The sequence below is a fragment of the Bos grunniens genome, chromosome 7, assembly GCF_055505025.1.
Source record: "Bos grunniens cultivar Pamir isolate PY7600 chromosome 7, Bosgru_T2T1.0, whole genome shotgun sequence".
Taxonomy (NCBI): domain Eukaryota; kingdom Metazoa; phylum Chordata; class Mammalia; order Artiodactyla; family Bovidae; genus Bos; species Bos grunniens.
In genome coordinates this window covers 12,512,375-12,536,498 of record NC_141171.1, presented here as the reverse complement: position 1 = coordinate 12,536,498, position 24,124 = coordinate 12,512,375, and the positions used below count along the sequence as shown (strand labels likewise).

General features: G+C 56.8%; 2 protein-coding genes and 1 non-coding gene across 8 annotated transcripts; 2 read left to right on the top strand and 1 right to left on the bottom strand.

The window, feature by feature from the left end:
* The first annotated feature begins 554 nt into the window (after window positions 1–554).
* NACC1 (nucleus accumbens associated 1) lies at window positions 555–18,147 on the top strand. Its single transcript, XM_086408939.1, has 6 exons — window positions 555–773; window positions 12,503–13,471; window positions 13,564–13,737; window positions 14,202–14,307; window positions 14,390–14,487; window positions 15,284–18,147. The coding sequence occupies exons 2-6, from the start codon at window positions 12,514–12,516 to the stop codon at window positions 15,544–15,546; spliced, it is 1,599 nt and encodes a 532-aa protein (XP_086265065.1). The 5' UTR covers window positions 555–773; window positions 12,503–12,513; the 3' UTR covers window positions 15,547–18,147.
* On the bottom strand, window positions 13,846–24,065 carry STX10 (syntaxin 10). 6 transcript variants are annotated; one of them, XM_086408956.1, is made up of 8 exons: window positions 23,924–24,065; window positions 23,504–23,673; window positions 23,227–23,321; window positions 23,092–23,154; window positions 21,419–21,526; window positions 21,218–21,324; window positions 21,026–21,120; window positions 13,846–14,968 (listed from the first exon to the last, which is right to left on the bottom strand). In XM_086408956.1, exons 1-8 carry the CDS (start codon window positions 23,956–23,958, stop codon window positions 14,778–14,780), a joined length of 864 nt encoding a protein of 287 aa, XP_086265082.1. In that variant the 5' UTR covers window positions 23,959–24,065; the 3' UTR covers window positions 13,846–14,777. The 6 variants fall into 6 exon arrangements, with proteins under 6 accessions (XP_086265082.1, XP_086265081.1, XP_086265085.1 ...); XM_086408960.1 differs by lacking the exon at window positions 13,846–14,968 and adding an exon at window positions 20,577–20,951; XM_086408955.1 differs by having other exon boundaries at window positions 23,504–24,065.
* On the top strand, window positions 19,592–19,664 carry TRNAG-UCC (transfer RNA glycine (anticodon UCC)). Its single transcript has one exon. It is a non-coding gene; the product is annotated as a tRNA-Gly (tRNA).
* Window positions 24,066–24,124: the final 59 nt, after the last annotated feature.

The window sequence follows — 24,124 nt, the reverse complement described above, 5'->3', positions numbered from 1 at the left end:
AAATTAAATGAGTTAAATGCTTAGAATGGAATCTGGCGTCGCATAAGCATCATACACATACTAAGTTTTACTGTTGTTTATTGGGCCTGAGTTTGAATCTAGCCCCCGTCTTCACTTCCTTGCTGTGTGATCTTGAGCACGTTTCTTCACCTCTATGTGCCTCTTTTTTTTTTTCTATAGCGTGTGTGTGTTGATAAAATAATTCCTACCTAAAGATATTACCGTGAAGTTTAAACGAGATAATCCCATAAAGAACCTATAAAACAGTGCCTGGCCCAATAAACAGCAGGCATTACTCTTTGCTTTTTTCCAGGAAACTAAAGTTCCGAAAGATAGAGCCACTTGCTTAAGATCGCGGGACTAAAAAGTGGCGAGATCGGGACTCGAACTCTCCAGCATAGCCTAGGTTGCGACCGTGATTCCGAGGGGTAGAGGGAGGAGACTGAGGAGGGACGAAGGGCCGCACTCGGCGCTCGGCTGGCCTAGCCTCGGGGGCGGGAACCGGGGGCGGTACACGGGCGGGGCCACGGCCGCTTCTCCCCGGCCTGGCTGCCGCGGCGGCGCGCCTAGCGCTCGCTCGGCGCTCGGCTGGGGCGGCCTGGCCCACAATGAATGGCCGCCGCGGCTACCGCTGCTGCTGAGGCGGAGGCCGCGGAGGCCGCGGAGGCGGAGGCCGAGGCCCCGGCGCAGGGGGGCGCGCCCCGGGCCCAGGCCCGGCCTCAGCTGCCGCTGCGGAGCCCGCCGGGAGCCCCCGGAGCGCGGCCACGGCGCAGGTGAGGCGGCCTGCCCCAGGCCCGGTTCCGGCCTCCTTCTAGCCAGGGCGGCCCGAGGGCATCTGAGGTCCGGCTAAGGGCTGAGAGGGGAGGACATGGGGGCCTCCTCCGACAGGAGAGGAACCTGGCTAGTAATCTACACTGTGGCCGGGCCGGCGAGTGCGGGGAGTCCCGGCCCGCGCCGAGCGGCCTTGAGCGTTCAGCTCCGGGCCGGGCCGCGGAGCTTGGGGGCGTCGGGATCTGGCCCAGAGCTCCTCCTCTCATTCCCCGCGAGAGGGGCGCGAGGCCATGCCGGGGCAGGTGCCGGGGGGCCCGGGAAGTTGGAGGGAGGCTGGTGGAGGAAAAGTGAGGAGGCGCCGGGGGAGACCGGAGGGGGAGGGGGAGGCGGAGTCAGGCTTCGGGCCGGCGGAATGGGGGAGGAGGAGAGAGCGGCGTGGCCGGAGGGAAACGGCCCTGAGGCGGGGGAGGGGGGCGGGGAGGGGCCCGGGCTTGCAGGTACCGTCGGGGCGCTGGAGGAGGTGGGTCAGGTTACAAGCTTGGGGGCGGCTGAGGAGAAGCCCAGGAAGTGGGGCAGGGTGGGTGTGGGCGGAGTTAGTTCGAGTGGGGGCGGTTAGGAGATCCCTGGGACGTTTGCGGGGGTCACTTGGGGTTAGGATTCGAAGAGAGGGGTTGCAGGTGGCGAGAGCCAGATACAGGGGCGATCAGGTAGGTTGAGGAACTTCGGTAGGAGCTTTGCGAGTGGGAGGGGGAGGCAAGCTTTTGGACTAAGTAGGCTGGAGGGGGTGTGGGAGCAGGTCCGGAGAAACTTGTATGATCAAAAGACACGTGCCAAGGTGCGCCCCCCTCTTTTCTTGGCCAGGTGTTAGCTTGGGGCCAAACCTGAGGGGTTTCTTCTTCCTCACACCTCATCCCTGCCAGGTTCTGGGCCCCTACCTACCCTTTGGGCAAGCCTCTGTGGGCTGCTCCAAGAGGCTTGGTGGCCAGGTGGGTGTTTGTGTGGACAGCTTGGGAAATAGTTTGGAACACCTAGCTCCGGCATCTTGTCTACCACCCTCTGGCCCACCCCCACCCCAGATATATGCAGGGAGGTAGACACACACACACACACACACACACACACACACACACACCCTGTTACCTGAGTAGTTTAGGGTCCTGAGATTCTATGTGCACTTTTTGTGACCAGACCTTTGAGGCCCAAGCCTAGAGGTTGGGACCTCCCAGCATTTCAGGCACCAGCTCTCTGCAGGTGAGTTACTGGGAGGTGAGCTTATAAAGCTCTGTTCATTGTGTCTTGGAGGCTCTGGTGAGGTGAATGCGGGTCACCAAGAAGGGGCTCAAATCAGGTACCCAGACCTTTGGTGCTACCCGTCCCAGCGCTTGGCCTCTAGGGTGCATCTCCTGGGCCAAGCCCTGTGCTGAGCTTGCTGGTTAGATGAGCTCATTGATGGCTCACCATCACCACCAAATCGGCTTAGATCTTCTCCGTGGTACAGGGTGGGAAACTGAGGCTCCACATGGAGCCCAGCTAGACATCAATGGGCTGGGATTGATTGACCCTCAGCCCCAACCCTCGGTCCCCTGGAGCTGGCCTTTGAGGGGCGTGACGGGACGAGGTCACACTATTTTGGATTCCCTGGTGGTATTTCCCTGTCCAGGACTTTCTCTTGCCCATCCCGAGGGATGGGTCTGTACCCTTGTGGACCGAGTTTTCCTGGTGTCCCAGGGAACCAGATCAGTGGAAGCTTCTCTCCCAGAGGCTAGGTCATCCCCTACCCCCGTTCTCCTAATGGGAGCCGGAGGTCAGGGATCACAGAGCTGTGGGCTGGCAGAAGGAGGTGGTTATAAGGATGGAGCCTGGCTGGATTGTCTTTTCCTCACTTTGGTCCCCAGTCAGACCACCCCTACTTTTTGTTCCTTCTCTCAGGGAGTCTAACTGCAAGGCTATTACCGATGGGTCCTGGGAACGCTGACTTGAGATCCTCAGCACGTGAGGCAGGAACCACAAACGGCTGGGTTGAGTGGTATCAGGCAGATCTAGGTTTAATGATCACCTCCCTTCCCCCGATCTCCCCAGAGTTCCTAGAACTGCCCCCACCTGGGCTGGGCCCTCCTCCCCGCTTTGGCTGGCCTCCTGGTTCTGGGAGGGGTAGAAACTGGGCCAGCAGCCCCACGTAATGAAGCCTTCTCCCTGCCTGGTTGGGCTGAGGCTGGCTGCAGACTGGGGCCTCAGCAGGGCTCTAGGCTGGGTACTGAAGGGTTGGGGCGGGGGCTGCCCCCAGTCACAGAGCTAGCTGGAAGCGGGGCAGAGACTGGAAGGAGCAGGCCACGGCGCGTGGATGGCCAAGAAGGGAGCAGTGAGTCTGTGTGCCTAGAGCTGGAGAAAGCACTCTTCATAATTACTTCGCCAGAGGAGAGCCACAATAGCCTGGCGGGTGAGAGCCACAAAGTAAAGGGACCCTGGGGACAGTTTGATGTCGCATGGGTGCCAACTCCCTGCTGGGGCCCAGGGAATGGCTCTCGGCAACTTCTAGTGAAGGTGATCGACCCCAGACAAATGATCAAGAGTGTTTCTGATAGCCCTATGTTCAGGAATATAGTAAAATGGAGTGAAGTGATGGTGTTGGGGTGGGGGGCAAAGCATTAGATTCAGGGGGTCAGTGAAGGCTTTCAGGTGAGCTGAGCTCTGAATAATAAGTCAGCCTGCTGGGGGCAGGGTGGGTGGGGGTTGTGGGGAGCTGGGGCAGGGAGGGGTGGATGTTCTAGGCAGACGGGACAGCACATTGAAAGCCTTCATAAAGCATGTGCCAGGCTCCGGCTCAGAGCCCTAAACATCTTATCTTCATGAGGAAAAGAAGTGAAGGGAGAGCAACCCTGGTGTGGAGGTGGAGACCCTTAGTGCCATTCCCAGAAAAGAAGCACCTGATCTTGGGGTCTCCTGGATCCCCACCTCACCCCCAGAGGCAAAGTCCAGACCCCTTGGCCTGCATCCAAAGCCTTTTAAAATGTGCCCCAGTGGATTCTTGAGCCGGGCTGTGAGATGAGTTTTGGTCAGTCTGGCAGGCCCTGTCGTGGAGGTCAGCCTGAAGGCACGGGGTTTGGAGAGGCTTTCAGGTTGGTCTAGCAAGGTCTGACCTGGCTCCTCAATGTCACCGCCAGAGCCTTTGTTGGAGGACGGCCTGCCAGGTTCTGGTGGGGCTTGCAACATTTGAGGCGACAGTGAGCTGGCCTCGAAGACAGAGGTGGTGTTTGTACCGGCCTCAGCTCCTTCTCTTAGGTCCTCCCCGCCTCTCATCACTCCCATCCCTTTCCTGGGTGCCAAGCTGCTCTGAGCACTTTTACCCACTTTTAACTCACTTTGGTCTTTGCCTAGCATGAGCATGTGGGCCCGCCTCCCTGCCTCTGCTCCTGGGTCCCCTTGGCCAAGAGTGTCATCCGTCTGTCTCCCCAGGAGAGCTCTCAGCCACAGAAGCCGTGAGGTGGGACTGACTGGGTGGCTGTCACTTTGTGTGCAATGTCTGGTGGTGGTCATTGCCCCTGTCTCCTCTGGACAGACAGGGTGCAAAGGTCCCAGCATCCTTAGAGACCCTGAGCGGGGTGTGTGTGCTCATTCGTGTCTGACTTTGCGACCCCATGGACTGTAGCCCGCCATCCCTCTTGCCTGGGATTTCTCAGGCAAGAATACTGGAGTGGGTTGCCATTTCCTCCTCCAGGGGATCTTCCCAACCCAGGGGTTGAACCTGTGTCTCCTGCATTGGCAGGCAGCAGATTTCTTTACCACTGCACCACCTGTGAGGACTGTGACTGAATTAAGCAGAAGGTGGGTAAAGGTGGGCATACATGCTGTAGTGGAGAGTCAGATTCAACCATTAGCACCACCTTGCTTAGCCCGGAGAGCCTGAGCAAAGGTCGTGACCTCGCCTGCCATCTCAGTTTCTGCATCTGATAAGTGGGAACAAGCAGGCATTCCCGCACTGCAGGGGTTCTTAATCAGAGGTGATTCTGCCCTGCCCAGGGGACACTTAGAAGATCGTCTCATGACATTTTTGGTTGTCACAGCTGAGGCTGGGGAGTAGAGACTGGCAGTGCTCCTCATAGAATGTACGGGGCAGCCACCACCACAGACTGATCTGGGCCCCACGGCAGCAGGGCTGGGGCTGGTCTCCTTGCTGCCTGGTTATCATGAGAGTTACATGAGAGGCTACTGTCTGGGATGCGACCTGATGATGCTGGGAAGGCAGTGGGGGAGCCCTCAGTAAATACCCGTGACTGATGAAATGGCCTAAGGTTCTGGGGGCTGGTGAGCAGTAGAAGATGCCTCCTCTGCTGTCAGGGAGTTTGCAGTCCTGTGAGGGGTCATGGGGACAGAAGGGGACATCACTAATAACAGCAGCTGGACACCGGCTGCAAATCTCCCTGCATTACTCTAAGGTGGTTTAAGCCTTAAAACAACCTTATGAGGTGGCTGCTCCTTTTATAGTTGGGAAAGACTGACATGGGGCTAGAGGGAGGGATAATGTTTTCTAGGCGTTAAGAGGAAGGGAAACATAATTCTAAACTGGAAACTTTGTAAGGGATATTTGATCCTAGAAAAACAAGATTCTAATTCTTCTACCCTGCCAAGGCCCTGCAGGGTCTCCAAGCACCTCTCAGTAGCCCCACCCCAGTAACCACCCGAATCCATTGTGCTAGCCGCCCAATGTGACCTCAGGACCTTTGCAGCTGCTGCCCCGCCCGCTGCCCTCCGGGTCTGAAGGCACGCTGGGGAGAGTGAGGTAACTCGGAAAGGTGGGCTTGTGGCCCTGGTGGGAGGCGGGTGGGGCCTGGCTGGGTTCTCCTAGGAGCTGCTGCAGGCACGGGGAGGCCAGATTGCCGAGTCCTGCAAGAGGAGAGCGGAGGAGGGAGGCAGGAGAGGCAGCAGGCTAGACTGCTCATTCCCGGAGGTGGCAGTGAGAGGAGGAAGCACAGAGAATAGCTGGGGGAGGCAGGGCGGAGGAAGAAGCCTCCTGAGGGCGAGCGGGAAGCGGCACCCGGAACCCTTGGGTGGAGGCTCCATGTGGGCCACAGACCCCAGCTCTGGAGCTCCCCACTGGGCTTGTCGTCTTGGCTCCAGCTTCTCAGTCTGCCCAGTCAAGAAATGGGTCTAGCTGTGGTGGCCACCTGCCCCCAGGGAGCGGCAGCATCAGGTGGAGGACAGGGAAGCCCAGGCCAGCCTTGAACTGGAGCCGCGGGGCCTGGGTGCCATCCTGGGCCTCCCTCTTCCTCTAAATGGCAAGAGGACTCGTTTCTTCCTCAGAAACTGGCGAGAGGAGTAACAGCCTCACCAGGTGCTGGTGCACAGTAGGGGCAATGTCCAGGCCACCTAGGGTTGCTCATCCTGTTCCCTGCTGTGGAGTTAATGGGAGCTTTTCAGGGGAAAAGAATAGGAATTAAATGTGCATGTCCATGAAAAAGGCCTGTGTGGTTGACTGCCTGGTTCTTCACTAGGTGGTGTTTGCCTAAGCTGCCTCTCAGAGGGTCCCCTGGCTTTGGGCCAAGAATGCACCCCCAAGCAGCCCGGGGCTGTGTGGCTTTCCTGCGCCCCACCCCCCCAGCCGTCACTCTGACTTCATGCTGAGCTGAGTGAAGGATTCTGGAGGTTTCCAAGGGGTCGTCAGTCCTTACACTTGGGCTTGGCAGTTTCCCTTAATGGGCTTCCATGTCCACGGGCAGCTCACCGCTTCCCTGGAAGGTCAGCTGAAAGAGACAGTGCTTGGTGAAACAGTCCCAGCCTCTGGGGACTTCAGAGCGCCCTCCTCAAAAAGCTGGCACTTTCCACCCCCAGGAATTGCACTGCCACACAAGCACTTCCATTTCAAGCCTGCATCACCCCAGCGGGATCTGGTGGTGGGGCAGCTGGAGCCATCAGTGGGAATCCCAAGTTTGCTGAGCCCTGGGTGGGACTCTGGCTGCAGGTCAGCTACCTGGCGGGGCTGCCAGAGGACATCACCACCCCCACCCACCCCCGTCGGCCCCAGCGGCCTCCACCGCAGTGTGGGTGGCACCCCTGCCCGGCCTCAGAGACCTTTTCTAGTCCTGCTCTCTTTTAGTCATAACGCAACTAAAAGAGGAGTCTGGTTGAAAGCAGGGCTTCCTAGGTGGCACTGGTGGTAAAGAATCTTTCTGCCAAGGCAGGAGACAGACAGCGGTTAGATCCCTGGGTCAGGAAGATCCCCTGGAGGAGGGCATGGCAACCCACTCCAGTATTCTTGCCTGTATCTCTTGTCCTGGAGAATCCCATGGACAGAGCCTACAGTTCAATGAGGTCGCAAAGAGTCAGACACAACTGAAGTGACTTAGCACGCGTGCCAGTTGGAAGTAACAGAAGTAATTCTTCCTTCATTCTATGAGCAACGATCGTGCCCCCGCTGTGTGCTTGCCTGGTTATTGGGGTAGGTGGGCAGATGCCCTGCCCTGGTGGAACTGACACAGAGACAGGAACTTGTCAGAGATGGTGAGAAGCGCCAAGAAGGAAAACTCAAGCAGGAGAAGCGGCCGGAGGAATCGGGGTTGGGAAAGGCTCTGACTTCCGAAATTTGACACAGGTGATCAGGAGAGTTTGAAGGGCCGTGACCATCTTGGGTCCTGCGTTTTAGGTCAGAGTGGGTGAACCTTACCATGCAGGGGCCCCGTACACATCACAGGGGCCCAGGTGGTGAGACTGCTTTTGAAGGAGTCAGGGGTGTGAATCTGGGGTTTGTTTTTTTTTGGCTGTGCTGGGTCTTTGTGGTTGCACAAGGGCTTTCTCTAGTTGCCGTGTGAGGGCTGCTCATCGTGATGTCTTCCCTTGTTATGGAGCACAGGCTCTAGTGCGCTCGAGCTTAGTAGCCCTGGGGCATGTGGAATCTTCCCAGACCGGGGATCAAACTCGTGTTCCCTGCACTAGTAGGTGGATTCTTTTTTTTTTTTTTTTTAAACACTAAGTCTCTTACGACCCCATGGACTGTAGCCCACCAGGCTCCTCTGTCCATGGGATTCTCCAGGCAAGAATACTTGAGTGGGTTGCCATTTCCTTCTTGGAGTAGGTGGGTTCTTAACCACTGGACCCCTAGGGAAGTCCGATCTGGGAGTCTTGACCCAAGCAAGGAGGGCTGGAGCCCACGTACACTGTGACCCAAGCAGGCTTGAGGCGGCGAGAGCTCTACCGAGGACGCATTGTGTTGGCATCTGGGGTACATGTCAGTCTCCTGTCCATGGCGGGAGGTCCAGGCGAGTGGCCCCATGAGGGAGCTCTGGGGTGAATAGATGCTGGTCTGCTTGGACGCCATGACAAGATACCATATAGACTGGCTAACTTGACAGCCATTTATTTTCTCATAGTTATGGAGGCTGGAAGTCTTAAGAGGCCAGCGCAGTCAGGTTCTGGTTGGGATCTATCTAGTGTGTTCACATGGCCCTTCCTCAGTGTGTGCTTGGAGACAGAGAAATCTCTCGACCTCCTCTTCTAAGAACAGAGTTCTGTTGGATGAGGGCCCCAATTTTTTTGACCTCATTTAATCTTAATGACCTTCAAATAGGACCCTGTCTCCAAATACAGCCACACTGGAGATTAGGACTTCAGCTTATGAATTGGGGTGGGGGACATCGGTTCGATCCCTGGGTCGGGAAGATCCCCTGGAGGAGGGCACAGCAACCCATGCCAGTGTTCTTGCCTAGAGAATCCCATAGATGGAGGAGCCTGGCGGGCTACAGTCCATGGGGTCGCAAAGAGGCAGACACGACTGAAACAGCTTAGCATGCATGCACACACAACTTAGTTCACAGCAGAGCCCAGAGTCCACTTTCTGGAAGGATCGTGCCTGCCTCTTCCTCAAGGCTCTGCATGCCTTCCTTGTGCCTTGATGGCCACCCTCCCAGCCTGCCACTGCCCCGTTAGATCATCCCACGTCTACCCCCTGGTGCTTGGCTCTGGGGCTGCATGGGGTTCATGAGGCCTGGAGATGCCAGCCTGAATATCAGGTTGGCTTTTGCCCTCAGGAGCCCCCTCCTTGTGTGTCTGTTCCCGCCCGTTATCTTGAGGATATTCGCACTCCCAAGCTAAGTGCTCCCCACAAAGCCACCTGCACCAGTTCTCACTGCGGGGACAGGCCCTGAAGTCCAGCACCTTGGGACCCATGCAGACCCATGAAGTGGGGCACCGCTCACCTTCACTGCGGGGTGCTCTGAGCACATTGGGACATGCGTGCAGCCTTGTCCAGCACACCGAGTGCAGTTAGGAGTGGAATGCCCTTCGTAGCCCCAAAAGCATCCACATCCATATCTCTACAGCCTCAGCCCTCTACCCTCCTCACCCAAGCTCCCCGCTTTCCCCCGATGCCAGGAGTCGGTCACCTATTCCCTTGGTGCTCTCTCTGCAGTGTTTTTAAAATTTACTTACTAATGATGTGGCTGTGCTGGGTCTTCATTGCTGCATGAGTGTTTTTCTCTAGTTGCACCAGGTGGGGCTACTCTCTACTGTGCACAGGCTACTCATTGCGATGGCTTCTCTTGTTGCAGAGCACAGGCTCTAGGGCACACAGACTTCAGTAGTTGTGATGCACGGGCTTAGTTGCTCCTTGGCATGTGGGATCTTCCCAGACCAGAGATCAAACCCGTGTCTCCTGCATTGCAAGACAGATTCTTAACCGTTGGACCACCAGGGAAGTCCCCTGATGGCCTTTCTGTTTTTCGTGATAGTGACATTGATTTTGATGAGGAAAGGTGAAAAGAGTGTGTGCAAGGGCCCTGGGGCAGCAACTAGCCAGCGCCCCATCAGCTGTTCGTCTCTCACTCCCACCTTAGCTCATGCACCTTTCAGGGTTTTGTTTGTTAAGTCTGTCTTAAGCTGCCTCTGGGTTGAGCACTGGGGATGCAGTGCAGACTTGGGCCCTCTCCGGATTCATTGAGAAAGGGCTCCGTGGAGGAAGAGAAGGAGCCATGTGCCCATAGGCTCAGGCCTGTACTTTGGGGCCAGCGTGAGTCCTGGCTCCAGAACTGACTTGCTTCTGGGACCAGGAACTCCATATCTGTGCTTCTTCATTTGGAAATGAACCCTGATAAGGCCAACCTGATTCTGCACACTCAAACCTGTACACACTGAGCTGCTCCATTTGGGAGACCCTGAGGGTGACACTGGCCCTGCCCTCCCAGCACCCAGGCTACCAGAGCAGTCGACATGTGACTGCATGAGCGCCCTGAATCCTCTTAGCAGCCTATGGGGCTGATTTCACACCCCTGGCTCTTGGCTGGGGAAGCTTAAGACCGTTCCTTCCCCAGGGCCTTTGCACACTTTTCTACTGTTGCTTCTCACCAGCCTGACTCTGCTCAGGCCTCTCTTCTCTCCCCTACTTGCCCTTTCAGGACCACCGCCCTCCACACCAATAGAATGGCAGGGGATTCACCGTTACCAGTGGGGTGGGAGGGGGTCATGATTGCCCCCAGAGTATCAGCTGTGCCGTCCTCGCCGGATCAGTTTTTCCTCCTGGATTGGAACATGCACTGATGGAATAGACTGTGATGCAGAAGTTTATACATTTGAGAGGTGCCAGAGCCCCCACCCCGGTGGTACCTTCTGGGTCAGGATTGGGGTGGGCTCCTCGAGCAGGGTCTTATTAGGCAGTTCCTTAAATTCACATTTCTTTCTCCACCCACCCCCTAAAGCCCTTTAGATGTTTGCAGTGTGATTTCATACACTTTATTTTTAAATATTCACTTTGGTAAGTAGTACATACACCAGGTTCAAAATTTAGAAAGGACTGTGCCCACTCCAGTATTCTTGCCTGGAGAATTCCCATGGACAGAGGAGTCTGGTGGGCTACAGTCACATAGAGCTGGACACGACTTAGCGACTAAACAACAAAATAGAGACTGTACGTGGCAAGTCTCATCCTCAGTTCTGCACAGGGGACATTAGTCTTAAAATTTCTTTGTTCATTAAACAGCGTCAGATGCACATACCAAGCAGTTGACCCGTTTTTAAAGTGTGCTGGTTCAGAGCTTTTCGGTACCTTCATAGTTGTGCATATGTCACCACAATCACTGGATGTTTCTTGCGAGGACAACAAGAAACCCCGTTCCTGTTTGCTTACGCTTCCCCAGTCCTCAGCCCCTACCCTCACCCACTGCCCAGCCCCAGGCAACCACAACTCTGCTTTCTGTCCCTATGGATTTGCCCATTCTGGACATTTCGTATTTGTGGTGTATGAAATACGTATAACGCGTGGTCTTCTTGTCTGGCTTCCTGCATTTAGCATATTTTGGGGTATCCTAGTTGTAGCGTGTATCAGTTGTTTGCTCCTTTTTATGACTGAGCAGTGTTCCACTGTGGGTGGATCACATTTTGTTTATCTATTTGCCTTTGAGGTTATTGGCTCCACCTTTTGCCTGTTGTGAACAGTGCTGCTCTAAACATTCACATGGGACTTCCCAGGCTCTTTACTTAGCAGTGAAGAACCCACCTGCCAATGCAGGAGACATGGGTTTGATCCCTGGATCAGGAAGATCCCCTGGAGAAGGAAATGGCAACCCACTCCAGTGTTCTTGCCTGGGAAACCCCCTGGATAAAGGAGCCTGGCGGGCTGCAGTCCATGGGGAAGCAAAAGAGTCAGAAGTGACTGAGTGACTAAACAACAACAAACATTCTCTGCCTTAACTGCTGGTGGATGTTATGTTTTCACTTCTCAAGTACACTTCCCAGAGGTGGGATTGCTGTGTCATCCGGTAACTTCAGCTTTAACCATTTGAAGAGCGGTTTTCTACAGCAACTGCATGACTTCACATTCCCAGCAGCAATATAGGAGGGTCCCGAGTCATTTCTCATCTTCCCTGAGAGTATTTATCTTTTTTATGCTAGCCAGCCTGTGTGTTAGTTGCTCAGTTGTGACTGAGTCTTTGCAACCCCATGGACTGTAGCCCACCAGGCTCCTCTGTCCTTGGATTCTCTAGCCAGCCTGGTGGGTGTGAAATGGTGTCTCACGGTGGTTTGGATTTGCATTGCCCTGGTGACTGTTAATGTTCTCGTGCAGTTTCAGGGTTTCTTGAGTGGTCATTCAGTCATTCAACAAATGGTGGTTCTGGGTCACGTGCTCAGCCCTGCAAAGGCAGTGTGAAAAATCAGATGACTCTGCCTTCTTGGTGTTTGTATGCCAGTTACCTGTGTGTGTAGTCCTAGTGCTGGTTAGTGCTCATGGGGTGCTCGCCGTGTTATCTCATTTAATGCTGAAGCACAGATGCGTAAGAATGCCTTTGCCCTCCTTTGTTTGTTTTTTAACACTTATTTGCCTGCACCAGGTCTTAGTTGGGGCATGCAGAATCTTTATTATTAATAATTTTTATTGTAGTAGCATGCAGGATCTTTAGTTGAGGTATGGGGACTCTTAGTTGTGGCATGTCGGATCTAGTTCCCTGACTAGGGGGTCGAAACTGGGTGTCCTGCATTGGGAATATGGAGTCCTAGCCACTGGACCACCCAGGGAGTCCCTGCCCTTCTTTGTGCAGAAAGAAGCCCAGCATGGGCCACCCCAACTTAGCTGACTGGACAGCCTGTCACAAAGGCCAGGCCATGCTGGGACAGGAGTGGGCGGCCCCTGTGATTCTTATAGTCCTGGCAGATTCCACCACGTGGCTGCTGTCCACACTCCTGCCTGTATCCCGGCATCGGGCTGGGTCGACCACCTGACCCCGCCCCCCATCTCTCCCTGTCGCCCGCGCAGCTGCTGCCGCCATGGCCCAGACCCTGCAGATGGAGATCCCGAACTTTGGCAACAGCATCCTGGAGTGCCTCAACGAGCAGCGGCTGCAGGGCCTGTACTGTGACGTCTCGGTAGTGGTCAAGGGCCACGCCTTCAAGGCCCACAGGGCCGTGCTGGCCGCCAGCAGCTCCTACTTCCGGGACCTGTTCAACAGCAGCCGGAGCGCCGTGGTGGAGCTGCCGGCAGCCGTGCAGCCCCAGTCCTTCCAGCAGATCCTCAGCTTCTGCTACACGGGCCGCCTGAGCATGAACATGGGTGACCAGTTCCTGCTCATGTACACGGCCGGCTTTCTGCAGATCCAGGAGATCATGGAGAAGGGGACCGAATTCTTCCTCAAGGTGAGCTCCCCCAGCTGCGACTCCCAGGGCCTGCACTCTGAGGAAGCCCCCTCGTCCGAGCCCCAGAGCCCCGTGGCGCAGACGTCAAGCTGGCCGGCCTGTGGCACTCCGCTGCCCCTGGTGTCGCGCGTCAAGACGGAGCAGCAGGAGTCGGACTCTGTGCAGTGCACGCCCGTGGCCAAGCGGCTGTGGGACAGCGGCCAGAAGGAGGCTGGGGGCGGCGGCGGGAGCAACGGCAGCCGCAAAATGGCCAAGTTCTCCACGCCAGACCTGGCTGTCAACCGGCCGGCCCAGCAGGCCCCCGTGGTGGCGGCGGCACAGCCCACCGGGGTGGCGGCGGGGGCGGGGGCCGGTCCGCCGACTGGGGGTGCGGCGGCGGCGGCGGCAGCAGCAGGCGGTGTGGTGAGTGGGCCCAGCACATCAGAGCGGACCAGCCCCGGCACCTCAAGCGCCTACACCAGCGACAGCCCCGGCTCCTACCACAACGAGGAGGACGAGGAGGAGGACGCGGGCGAGGAGGGCACGGACGAGCAGTACCGGCAGATCTGCAACATGTACACCATGTACAGCATGATGAACGTCGGCCAGACTGGTGAGGTGCCCCCGCAGCCCCCAGCCTGGCCCCACTGCCCTCCCCACCACTTCCACCCCCGACCCCAGCACACCTCTCTCCCCCCTGCACAGCTGAGAAGGTGGAGGCCCTCCCTGAGCAGGTGGCCCCCGAGTCTCGGAATCGCATCCGAGTGCGGCAGGACCTCGCATCTCTCCCCGCCGAGCTCATCAACCAGATTGGCAACCGCTGCCACCCCAAGCTCTACGACGAGGGTGACCCCTCAGAGAAGCTGGAGCTGGTGACAGGTGGGCTGGCCTTACCTCCTCCCTGAGCTCCCCCTGCCCCCTCATTTGGGTTGGGTCCTGGGGCCCCTGATGCCCCTTCATAATGATACAAATCAAAGGCTGGCCTGTAGGTTTCCACCCCAGAGGCGGGTATAAGCATTGGCTGGCATTTTCAGCCACATTGGCATAGATCAGTGGTTTCGTGGGGGTGGTTCCAGGGTTGACCAACACAGCGGTTAAGAATTTGGCCCTAGGACTCAAGGTGCCAGGGTTCCATGCTCTCTGCCTGTTCTTCTCTGACACTGGTGGCTGGGTGGGCACCTGGGTGCCCCGTGGATGGTGGTGCCACAGTCTCTCTCCTTTCCTGAGTGTCGAGAAGGCAGCTCTGGGTTGAGTTATCAAGGGGGGTCTTGGTCGGCCCTGGACGAGTAGGGAATGTGGCAGTTTGGGCCCTGGCTATCCTCTCGCCCCCCCTCCCCCTCCAGGCACCAACGTGTACATCACGAGGGCGCAGCTCATGAACTGCCACGTCAGCGCGGGCACCCGGCACAAGGTCCTGCTGCGGCGCCTCCTGGCCTCCTTCTTTGACCGGTGAGGCCCCCACCAGAGCCCCCAGGGTTGGAGGGCTCACCACCAGCGGGGGCCTGACTCCCCTCCCCTGTGCCCTCACCAGGAACACGCTGGCCAACAGCTGTGGCACCGGCATCCGCTCTTCCAGTAACAACCCCAGCCGCAAACCGCTGGACAGTCGCGTACTCCACGCCGTCAAGTGTGAGTGCCTGCCATTCTGGAGTCAGGGTTGGGGGCCCAGGACAGGCGGGCAGGGGGTCCTTTTCTCTGGTGTTGGTCCTGATGGATCAGTAGGTAGGCTTTGATGTTAAGAAGGATTCTGAAGTTCAGTCTAGGCTTCTTGGGAAGAGGGCTGTGATTGGTTAGAGATTTCTTGATGGGGAGGACACTGAAGGAAAGCCACAGAGCCGACAGGAGAGGGTCTCCAACGTAGGCTGGTCGTGGAGTGATAGATCTCCCTGCAGGCCTCAGCCAGTTGTCAAGAGGAAAGTCTAGTGGAAATCCCGGTTTCTAAATTCTGGCAAATGACGCCTAGTTTTCAAGAGCACCCAGGTGTCCCGCATCAGCTCCACATAGCCCACACACATGGCCCAGCTGGGTCCAGCCTGGGCCACTGATGTAGTGTAGCATGCTGTCTGCAAGGTTTCGGGCTCCCCAAGTGGCTCAGTGGTCAAGAATCTGCCTGGCAAGCAGGAAACGCAGGTTCAATCCCTGGGTTGGGCAGAGCCCTTAGAGAAGGAAATGGCAACCCACTCCAGTATTCTTGCCTGGAGAATCCCAGGGACAGAGGAGCCTGGTGGGCTACAGTCCATGGCGTCACAAAGAGTCAGACACGACTGAGCAGCTAAACAACAGCAGCAACCATCTGCAAGGCCTCAGTCCCCTCAGCTCTGAGGGGTGGGCAGAGGTGCCCTGAGGTGGGGAGGATGCCAGCTCTGCGGCAGCTGAGGGCCTGTTGGGAGGGGAGCTTACCCAGGGTGGCTCATTCCACCTGCAGACTACTGCCAGAACTTCGCCCCCAACTTCAAGGAGAGCGAGATGAACGCCATTGCGGCCGACATGTGCACCAACGCCCGCCGCGTTGTGCGCAAGAGCTGGATCCCCAAGGTCAAGCCGCTCATGGCCGAGGGCGACGCCTACACCACCTTCATCAGCTACACGGGCAAGATAGAGCCGGACATGATGGGTGTGGAGCACGGCTTCGAGACGGCCAGCCACGATGGCGAGGCCGGCCCCTCGGCCGAGGAGGCCCTCCAGTAACCCCCACCAGACCCTCCCGCGGGGCCGTCACACTCCCCCTCCTGTCACACCCACCCGCCATCTTGGTCACGAGCTACTACTGTCTGTCCCTCCCCAGGACCCGCGGGGGGTGCTGCATGCTCCCGGCTCCTCTGCCTCCCCTGTCCCATCCCCTGACCCCAAGCCGATCGGGGATCCGGGCTGGGAGAGGATGGCAGGTGGTGCGAGGTCTGCGTGGCCTTCTCTAGCACACACTCATGCACAGTCGGGGGGCTCTTGCTCCCCGTCTCCTAACCCCTAGTGACTCTCTCCCCACTCACCAGGCCAGGCACAGGGAGGGGCCAGCCTGGGGGAGCTTGGGAAGACCCCCTTCCCACGCCCTGGGCCACCAAGCGGGAGCATTCCTCAGGCTCCGCCCCCCCACTGCAGCCCCTCGGGACTTGCAGGGGCCCCCGGGTTCTCAGGACCCCTCCGACTACCACCTCCCAGTGCTTCCACGTTTCCAAAAGCGCCTTCCTGTTTCCCTCGTCTGTCCCTGCACCTGGGGGCTGGGGTAGGCGAGGCCATGAGGACTGCCCATTTTACAGCTGAGGAAACTGAGGCTCAGAGAAACTGACCGACCCAAGGTGGTGGGCGGTGGCAGGCCCAGCGCCCTTCTCTTCCCCTCCCTGTGCTCAGCCTCTCTTGCCATCACCAGTCCCCTGGGGCCTGAGAGGGGCAGGTCCTGAGTGAGGGGGGCCTTTGGGGGCAGACCGTGGGTCTGAGGACAGGAGGAGAGGTTTCCGGGGCGTGCAGAAGCGTGTGGGTGTGCATGTGTGTGTGTGCGCGCGTGCGTGTGTAGAAGTTTTGCTCTTAAACAAATGAAGACATAAGAGGCAGTAGGACCAGGGGTGGAACCCAGGGGAGCCGGCTAGGGGGAGGGGGCTGCTGCCTTTCCCTCCCTTCCTCACCCCTACCCCGCCCCCACGGCAGGGCTCCCAGCCCCCACCCCCTGTACATACTTTTTAAAACATTTTTTTAGCTAATGAAATACTGAAGTATAAGATTCCTTTTATTTTTCAAACCAATGGGACTGGGTCTGATGTCCCCTTTGGTCCCCGGAGCTGTGGAGCTGTGGAAGGCAGGACGGGGTGGGGGCCAGGGGGCAGGCTGAATGTGCTGCGCATGTGTGTGGAGTGTGGGTGCGCGTTTCCAAGGTGGGGCCCCCCCCAAGCCCCACTCTGCCTGGGTTCCTTGGGTCCGGCCAGCTCCCACTCACCCCTCAATGCCTCCCCCATGGGGCTCCATTGCAAGGGTGTCCCAGGTTTTTGAGTTCTACATGTAAACTCAGAGGGGTTTTTTTTTTTTTTTTTTAACTCTACTCCCCTTCCCCCATACACACACCCACTGGGTGTCATTTCTTTGCAATTTCACATTTTTGTCTCTAGCCCTTGTTCTCATGCCTCTGTCTTCTCCCCAATCTGACTCGCCCATTGCTCCCAGCAGCCTCTCTCTCCAAAGGCAAGGGGACTACAGGAGGTGGTGGGGGCCCACTGGACCCTTGAAACCTGACTTGGAGGCCTACCCCCCCCGAACCCCAGGAGCCCCCACCAGCCTGTGGGGCCGGGGTGGGGGGGTCCTTCCTGACATCTGCTTGTTGCAGGGGTGGGGGGATCAGTCCAGCTGGGGTCCTGGGACTCTGCTTTCTTGGCCTCAGCTGGCTCAAGTGTGTAGGGGGAGTCAACACCCCAACTAAAGCACAAGCACCTTAGTCACATCTATCCTGCCCCCCCCACCCCAATCCTGGTCTCAGCACCCACCCCAGCATAGATCCCAAAGCACAATATCCTGGTCACTTGGCAAGCTGCCGGGCCGACCAAGGCCGAGAGGTGGGCTGGGGCTCCAGCCAGACCCCACAAGGAAGCCGGAGTCCCCAGGCGCTCCCCTCCTTCCAGGCCTTAGTGGGGGCCAGCTCTCTGGGACTGGGGTCTTCTCCCTCCCCACCCCCTTGTCCTGGGCAGGCCTCTGTCCAGCCCCTCCTCGCCTTTATTCTTGAGCCCCTGCAGCACTGGGCTGGGTAGCAGAGCCCTCTTGTTTCAGGGACCCCAGGAGGCGCCCCCCTGGCGGTCTGGGGAGGGGTGGGGAGTGGGGCTGGGCAGGGGTGCAGGGGAGGAAACTCCTCACCAGGAGAGCCAAAGACAGGGTTGTGCCTTACCCCGGGAGCCACCCCTGCGCCCTCCCGCCCTGCTTCCTGCTCCTGGGTGGCCTGCTGCTTTTCCTTCTTGCCTTCCCTGCCCCCTCCACCCGAGCCCACCCTGCCCTGCGCTGCGCTGCATGGACCCCCAAGCCCGGGCAGCCAGAAAGGAACATGGAGAACCACCGACCAACGCAAAAAAGACTGGGGGGGCCACCTCCCTCCCCACTGCCGGCCGCCCACTCACCCTCGCCTCTTTCACGCAGGACAGTCTGTCTGCGTGGAGTGCCAACGCCCTCCCCGCCCTGGGCCGAGCCCCTCCCCACCCCCGGGCCCGTAAGTGAGATTGCACATTAACTACTGTAAGAAGAGGAGCCGCACTGGGAAATGTGAACCGTGAGAATATCAGTGATACTGATGAGGAGAATAAACTAAACGCCTTTGTAACAGCCCTGCTGCCAGCTGCTCACTTGGGGCATGGGGTGGTGGGTCCCACCCTCCGTCCACACCCCCATACCCCAGGGTGTCACACTGACAAACGCAGTGGGGGTAGGGGGCCCTCAGGATGGCCATGCCAAACGTTATGCCTTAACGTCACTTGAGTTTAGTTGCTCAGTTGTGTCCAACCCTGAAACCCCATGAACTGTAACCCTCCAGGCTCCTCCATCCAAGGCATTTACAAATTGGCACTTTCCATGGGTGCTTGCCATCTACCTCTACAAGGCAGGAATACTGGAGTGGGGTGCCATTTCCTTCTTCAGTCAGCTTGAGGGGGACCCCATTTTAGATGGGGAAACAGCTTCAGACTCAGGCAGCCAATAGGTTACCCCAGGTTGTTGCCTCACAGGTGTAAGCCCTAAATCCTGCTCTGGGGTCCCCCAGGATCCCCTCCAAAGCTGAAAGGGCAGCAGCTCCATCAATTGATTACTGACACCCTCACCTGCTGCCCTCCCATGGTATTTGACACCCCCAGCCCCAGACACAAGTCCTGACCTGCATCCACACCCCTCACCCCATCCTGAACCAGTGCATTCAGAGGAACACTGGGGGACTTGCCTGGTGTCCCGAAGTGAAGACTGCTCCCAGTGCAGAGGGGCATAGGTTCTATGATCCCTGATCAAGGGGAACTAAGATCCCACATGCTGCGCTGTGCAGCAAAAAAAAAAAAAAAATATGTATATATATATATATAAGTCAGGATAGCTTTAAAGAGGATATGAATCTTCATATCCTGAGGATATGAACAGAAGAAAATTCTATCAACTGAAACAAAAGACAAAACATACCTTAGGAGCCTGTGGATTCAGAGATGTCTCAAGCAGTGAGGGAGGACTTGACTGATCTTAAGAGAATCCATCAAATCAAGATATCCATGCTGGGGACGTAGACAGAGAGGTTTCATCTCCGCCCAGTCCAGGTCCCACCACCCCATGAGGACTGGAGGGAGTCTCAGACTTCGATAGGGAAGATCACTGAGGGTGACAATTCACAGGGTCACTTGGGCATGTTTCAGTAAGGCCAGCCCCCTCTGGAGTCCTGAAGCCTCGCTTCAGCCAACAGAAAGCAGGGTTTGGGGGAGCCAACAGCGTCACCAACAAAAATCCTGAGGTGATTCTGGTCCAAAGTCATCTCAAGGAACAGAAAGCCCTGTCTGAACATGTAAGCAATCCCAGCAAGGTGGTGTCAGACCCCCAGAAGCACGTCTTTTAAGCCCAGGAAGACTGAGAACCAAGTATAGAATGGATCGAGACAACCTGAACCATAACATCAGTGGTAGTGGTTTTGCACTAAAAACAACAATAAAAAAGGGAAAAACAAGTCGACTATACTTCAATAAAATACATATATTAAGAAAAATAAAAATTAAAAAAAAGAGAGGGGGACTTCCCTGTTTCCCTGGTGGTCCAGTGGTTAAGACTCTGCACTTCCACTGCAGGGGGCCTGGGTTTGATCCCTAGTCGGGGAACTAAGATCCTGCAAGCTGCTTGGCACAGCTCCCCCCCCCCAAAAAAGGGAATCTGTACATATTTGGTTCTTCTTGACAAATCAGCCTTTGGGGCTGAATGGGATGACAGACAGCCTTGTAACACATAACACATAACAATGTGTCAAAGATACAAGGTGGTTCTGATGTCAGATTACATACTGCTCAGGATGGAAACATCCAGGACATTAAGTGAATATTCACTTACAAGTTTACCCAGCTTACAGGGATCATTTCCGACTCGGGTAGGCTCTACAACAAAGTCCTTAAATCTACAAACGCCCCCTTGTAGCGGGCTTCCCAGGTAGCTCAGCAGTAAAGAATCTGCCTGCAATGCAGGAGACACAGGTTTGACCCCTGAGTCGGGAAGATCCCCTGGAGAATGAAATGGCAATGCAACCCACTCCAGTATTCTTGCCTGGGAAATCCCATGGACAGAGGAGCCTGAAGGGCTACAGTCCATGGAGTCGCAAACAGACACGACTGAGCACACGCTCACACCTTATTAGAACACTGCATCACAAAAGGATGGAAATGACCTGGTGTACAAGAGAGCCTCGTGGTACTGAGAGGCCCCTCAGAAGTCATAGCTGAGCTCCCCAGCTAAAGGGATTCACCTACTGGCGACACAGAACAAGCAAAAGATGTTCAGGCTGAAGTTCAAAAACTCAAGGAAAAATCAGTGGTTGGATTTTTTTGATGGTAATAAAAGAAATCTGAGAAATACACCAGAATAGTCTTTTCTGCACTGAATGTCAACCGTTGAAATCCCTAACACACATGGGCACGCATGCACAGTTGGCCCCAGGGTGTGCAAGCAGGCGTCTTAGAACAGGAGTTCCCATTCAGGGGCAGCCACCAGTTCAGATCACCATATCGTATGATACAAACATATATAATAAAGGCTGGGATTTTATTTCCAAGTTGGCACATGTAGAAGGCACAGGGGCAAAGCAATGGCTTTGGGGAGTAGAGATGGGGAGGGGTGTGTCTGAGGTTCCCTTCCTCCCCCACCCCCTAAGTGCACTTAAGACCAGACTGGTGGTAGGGGCTCCAGCCCGGGGCCCTGAGGGTCCTCTCTAGATGAGAGCCTTGGGACAGCTCCCCCGGCATGACCTCCCCATCCTCCCAGGGGACAGGGCCCTGCCAGCTCCCCGCAGCTGGAGGGGCTGCCCCCTGGGGAGGACCGGAATCAGAGAGAGAAGAAGAGGACGAGGACCAGGAGAAGCACCCCCAGCAGCACCACAATGGCACACCACTGTCGGCGGTCTGGGGGCAAGAGGGTCAGAGTTCACAGAGGGGAGGCAGCACCCCTCCCCACTCTCCCACCCCAGGGGACTCACCACTGGTCATGTGGGATATTTTGGCCATCTTCCTAAGGACCCCATCCATCCGGGACTGGGTGTGGTCCATCTCCTGAGCAAAGGCGTCCAGCATACTGCCAAGACCAGGAAGGCATCAGCCCCTGGAGGCTCTGTGCACACCAGAGCAGCTGGCCATGGGCTCCTGGCCCACCCCCGGGGTCCCAGTCTCACATGCCCTGCTCGTCCAGCTCCTCCCCAACTCGGCCGGACATGTGTTTCAGAACTGAGATGCTCCCAGACACCATTTCCAGCTGTTGATCCTGCTGGTCCAGGATCAGCTGCAGGGTAGAAGGGTGGGAACCGAGGTTGGCAAGGAGCCCTGAGCTGTCCGCAGTCTCCTCCAGCCTGGGGCTGCCAGCTGCCTGCACGCACCTGCTGTGTGGCCTGCTGCTCTTCAATGTAGCGAGAGGTGGTCGAGACCACACTGGCATCCAGCAAGTCACTGGAGGACTTCAGGATGGCCGGCTTGCCTGTCAGCATCTGTAGGGACCCATACAGCAGGCTCAAGGAGGGTCGCCCACTCCCGGCAGAGACTGACAAGGTTTGTGGCAAATCTAGATGGTGCCTACTCAGGAAGGCAGTCTCAGGAGTAGAATGGCCTGGGTCCTCAGGGCCATTATTAACTAGCAAGGTGACCCCAAGGCCATACCACTTGACTTTCCTGTGCCTCAGTTTCCTCATCTGTAAAATGGGGAGGGCTATAAACCCTGTTTTCTGAGGATGGAACAAGGATTTAATAAATTAATCCTGGCATGTTTATAAACCTATAAACACAGGTATTTAAGAATCTGAACTTAAGGGACTTCCCTGGTGGTCCAGTGGTTAAGAATCTGCCTTCCAATGTGGGGGGCATGGGTTCCATCCCTGGTTGGAGAACTAAAATCCCACATGTCAGAGCTTCCTTGATGGCTCAGTGGTAGAGAATCCGCCTGCCAATGCAGGAGACATGAGTTCAATCTCTGGTCTGGGAAGATTCCCACATGCCACGGAGCAAGCAAGCCTATGTGCCACAACTACTGGGGCTGTGCTCTAGAGCCCTTGAACCTCGACTACTGAGCCCACATGTTGCAACTACTGAAGCCCTCAAGGTCTGGGCCCATCACAACCAGAGAGGAGTCACTGCAACTAGAGAAAAGCCTGTGCAGTGACAAAGACACAGCACAGTCAAAAACTAATTAATTAAAAAAGTATCCCACATGCAGTGGGGGAACTAAGACCTGATGCAGCCAAATAAATAAATACAAAGGATTTGAACATTAATCCCCAAAACAGCACACCTGGAAGGCACGTGGATCCTGCCATAGGACCCCAAGCTGCTGCAGGCTTCAGCCCCCCACCCTTCCAGACCCCATGTAGGTGTATTGAGTGAGGCTGCTGTTACACAACATGCAAAGAATGAACATCAACACAGAGGCAGCAGAGAGAATGCGCAGAAAAGGCAGGAGTGGGTACACACACAGGGCAACTACACCCACAAAAGGGAAATAGTGGATCTACCCAAGGCCGACAGGGATCCACTCAGGGGCCAAGTTCAGAGAGGTCAAGTGCCTACACAGATTAAAAAAAAAAAAAAAAAAAAAGCACAGGGACTTTCCTGGTGGTCCAGTGGTTAAGGCTCCAAGCTCCCAATGCAGGGGCCACAAGGGCAAGGGTTCGACCCCTGGTTGGGCAAACTAAGATCCCATGTGCTGCTGGGCACAGCCCAAAAAAAGGAGAAAAAAAAAAGGTAAACACATATCCTGGAAACAATAACAGAGAGCAAGAAAAGGAGACAGGCTGCCACACACACAGAAAACCTGTAGAGTATAGACCCACAGGAGATGGTAGAAGGGATTATACACACAGAGAGAAATCAGTTGGGCTCATCCAGAAAGAGCAGGCAGGTAGAGAGCATGGACACAACTGTGCATGAAGATGAGGACCCAAGCAGAGGGACAGACGCACGGGTCCCCAGGAGACAGGCGAATGCACAGAGGGGCCAGGCGTGCACTCAGAGGACCACACTGAGACACGGGGGGTGAGGGCACTGGGTTGGAATGCCTTACCTCCCTGTTATTCCTCTCCATGAAGGCTATGGCTGCCGGGCTGACCATATGGTCCTTCATTTCCTACAGATAAGGACAGCATCAGAGAATGAAAGACGCCCTAACCTTCCTCACCCCATCGGAAACTCTCTTCACCTGCACGGATTCCCGCATCCTTTGCACAAACACCTTTCTCTCCTGCAGGTCTCCGGCTGGAAGCTTGAACTTGCCGGGGTTGGCTTCCACTATGCGTATGCGGCGAGTCGAGTCAAGGCCAGAGCCCAACAGAACGTGCGCCCTGCTACGCCTCAAAGTCCTCAACACCTCTTAGGTGTGCAGCCTCCCCCAAATGTTGGCTCTCAGCGCCCCCTGCCCCTGCAATGGACTGTCCCATGCCACCCCCCCTTTCCCCGCCCCCCCCCCCCCAGGATATCAATGGTTTCCTCCAGGTCTTCGAGGTCCCACTCGATGCTGCGCAGGCCATTCCGCAGCTCGTTGGTCGTCCAGTCCAGCTCCTCGCGTCCGACCACCGCGCTCTCCTGCAGGAGCTCGCACCACCGTTGGTACAGCCCGCGGGCCGTGTTCACCGCCTTCTGCACCTCGCTGCGGGCAGGGGCACAGCGGGCGCGGCTGGCGGGGGCGGGGAGCAGGCGGTCCTTCCGCCCACCATTACGCCCCCAAACAGGTTGGGAGCTCAGGAGACCCTTATATCCCCCTGCGGACCCCTCCCACATGGCCACGGGGCGATCCCGACGGCGGTGCCCAGAATGCCTGACATGCACCGGCTGGCACGCGGGCACTGGTTGGCAAGGGGACACAATACCCCGTGTCCTCCCGCATCGCTGTCACTCACCCTCGGACTACAAAAAATGGATCTTCGAGAGACATATCACGCCCCCCACCCGCCCGAGGCCGAATCCCCTCCCTTCTCGGCCTCAGAAGCTAATTCCCTCCAAGAGGTGCGGGACGCACCGTCACCCCGCCCCCCGTCACGTGACCCATGCCACCACCGAGAGCCGGGCCGCCAGGGGAGAAAGAGTGGCCCTCGGCCCGA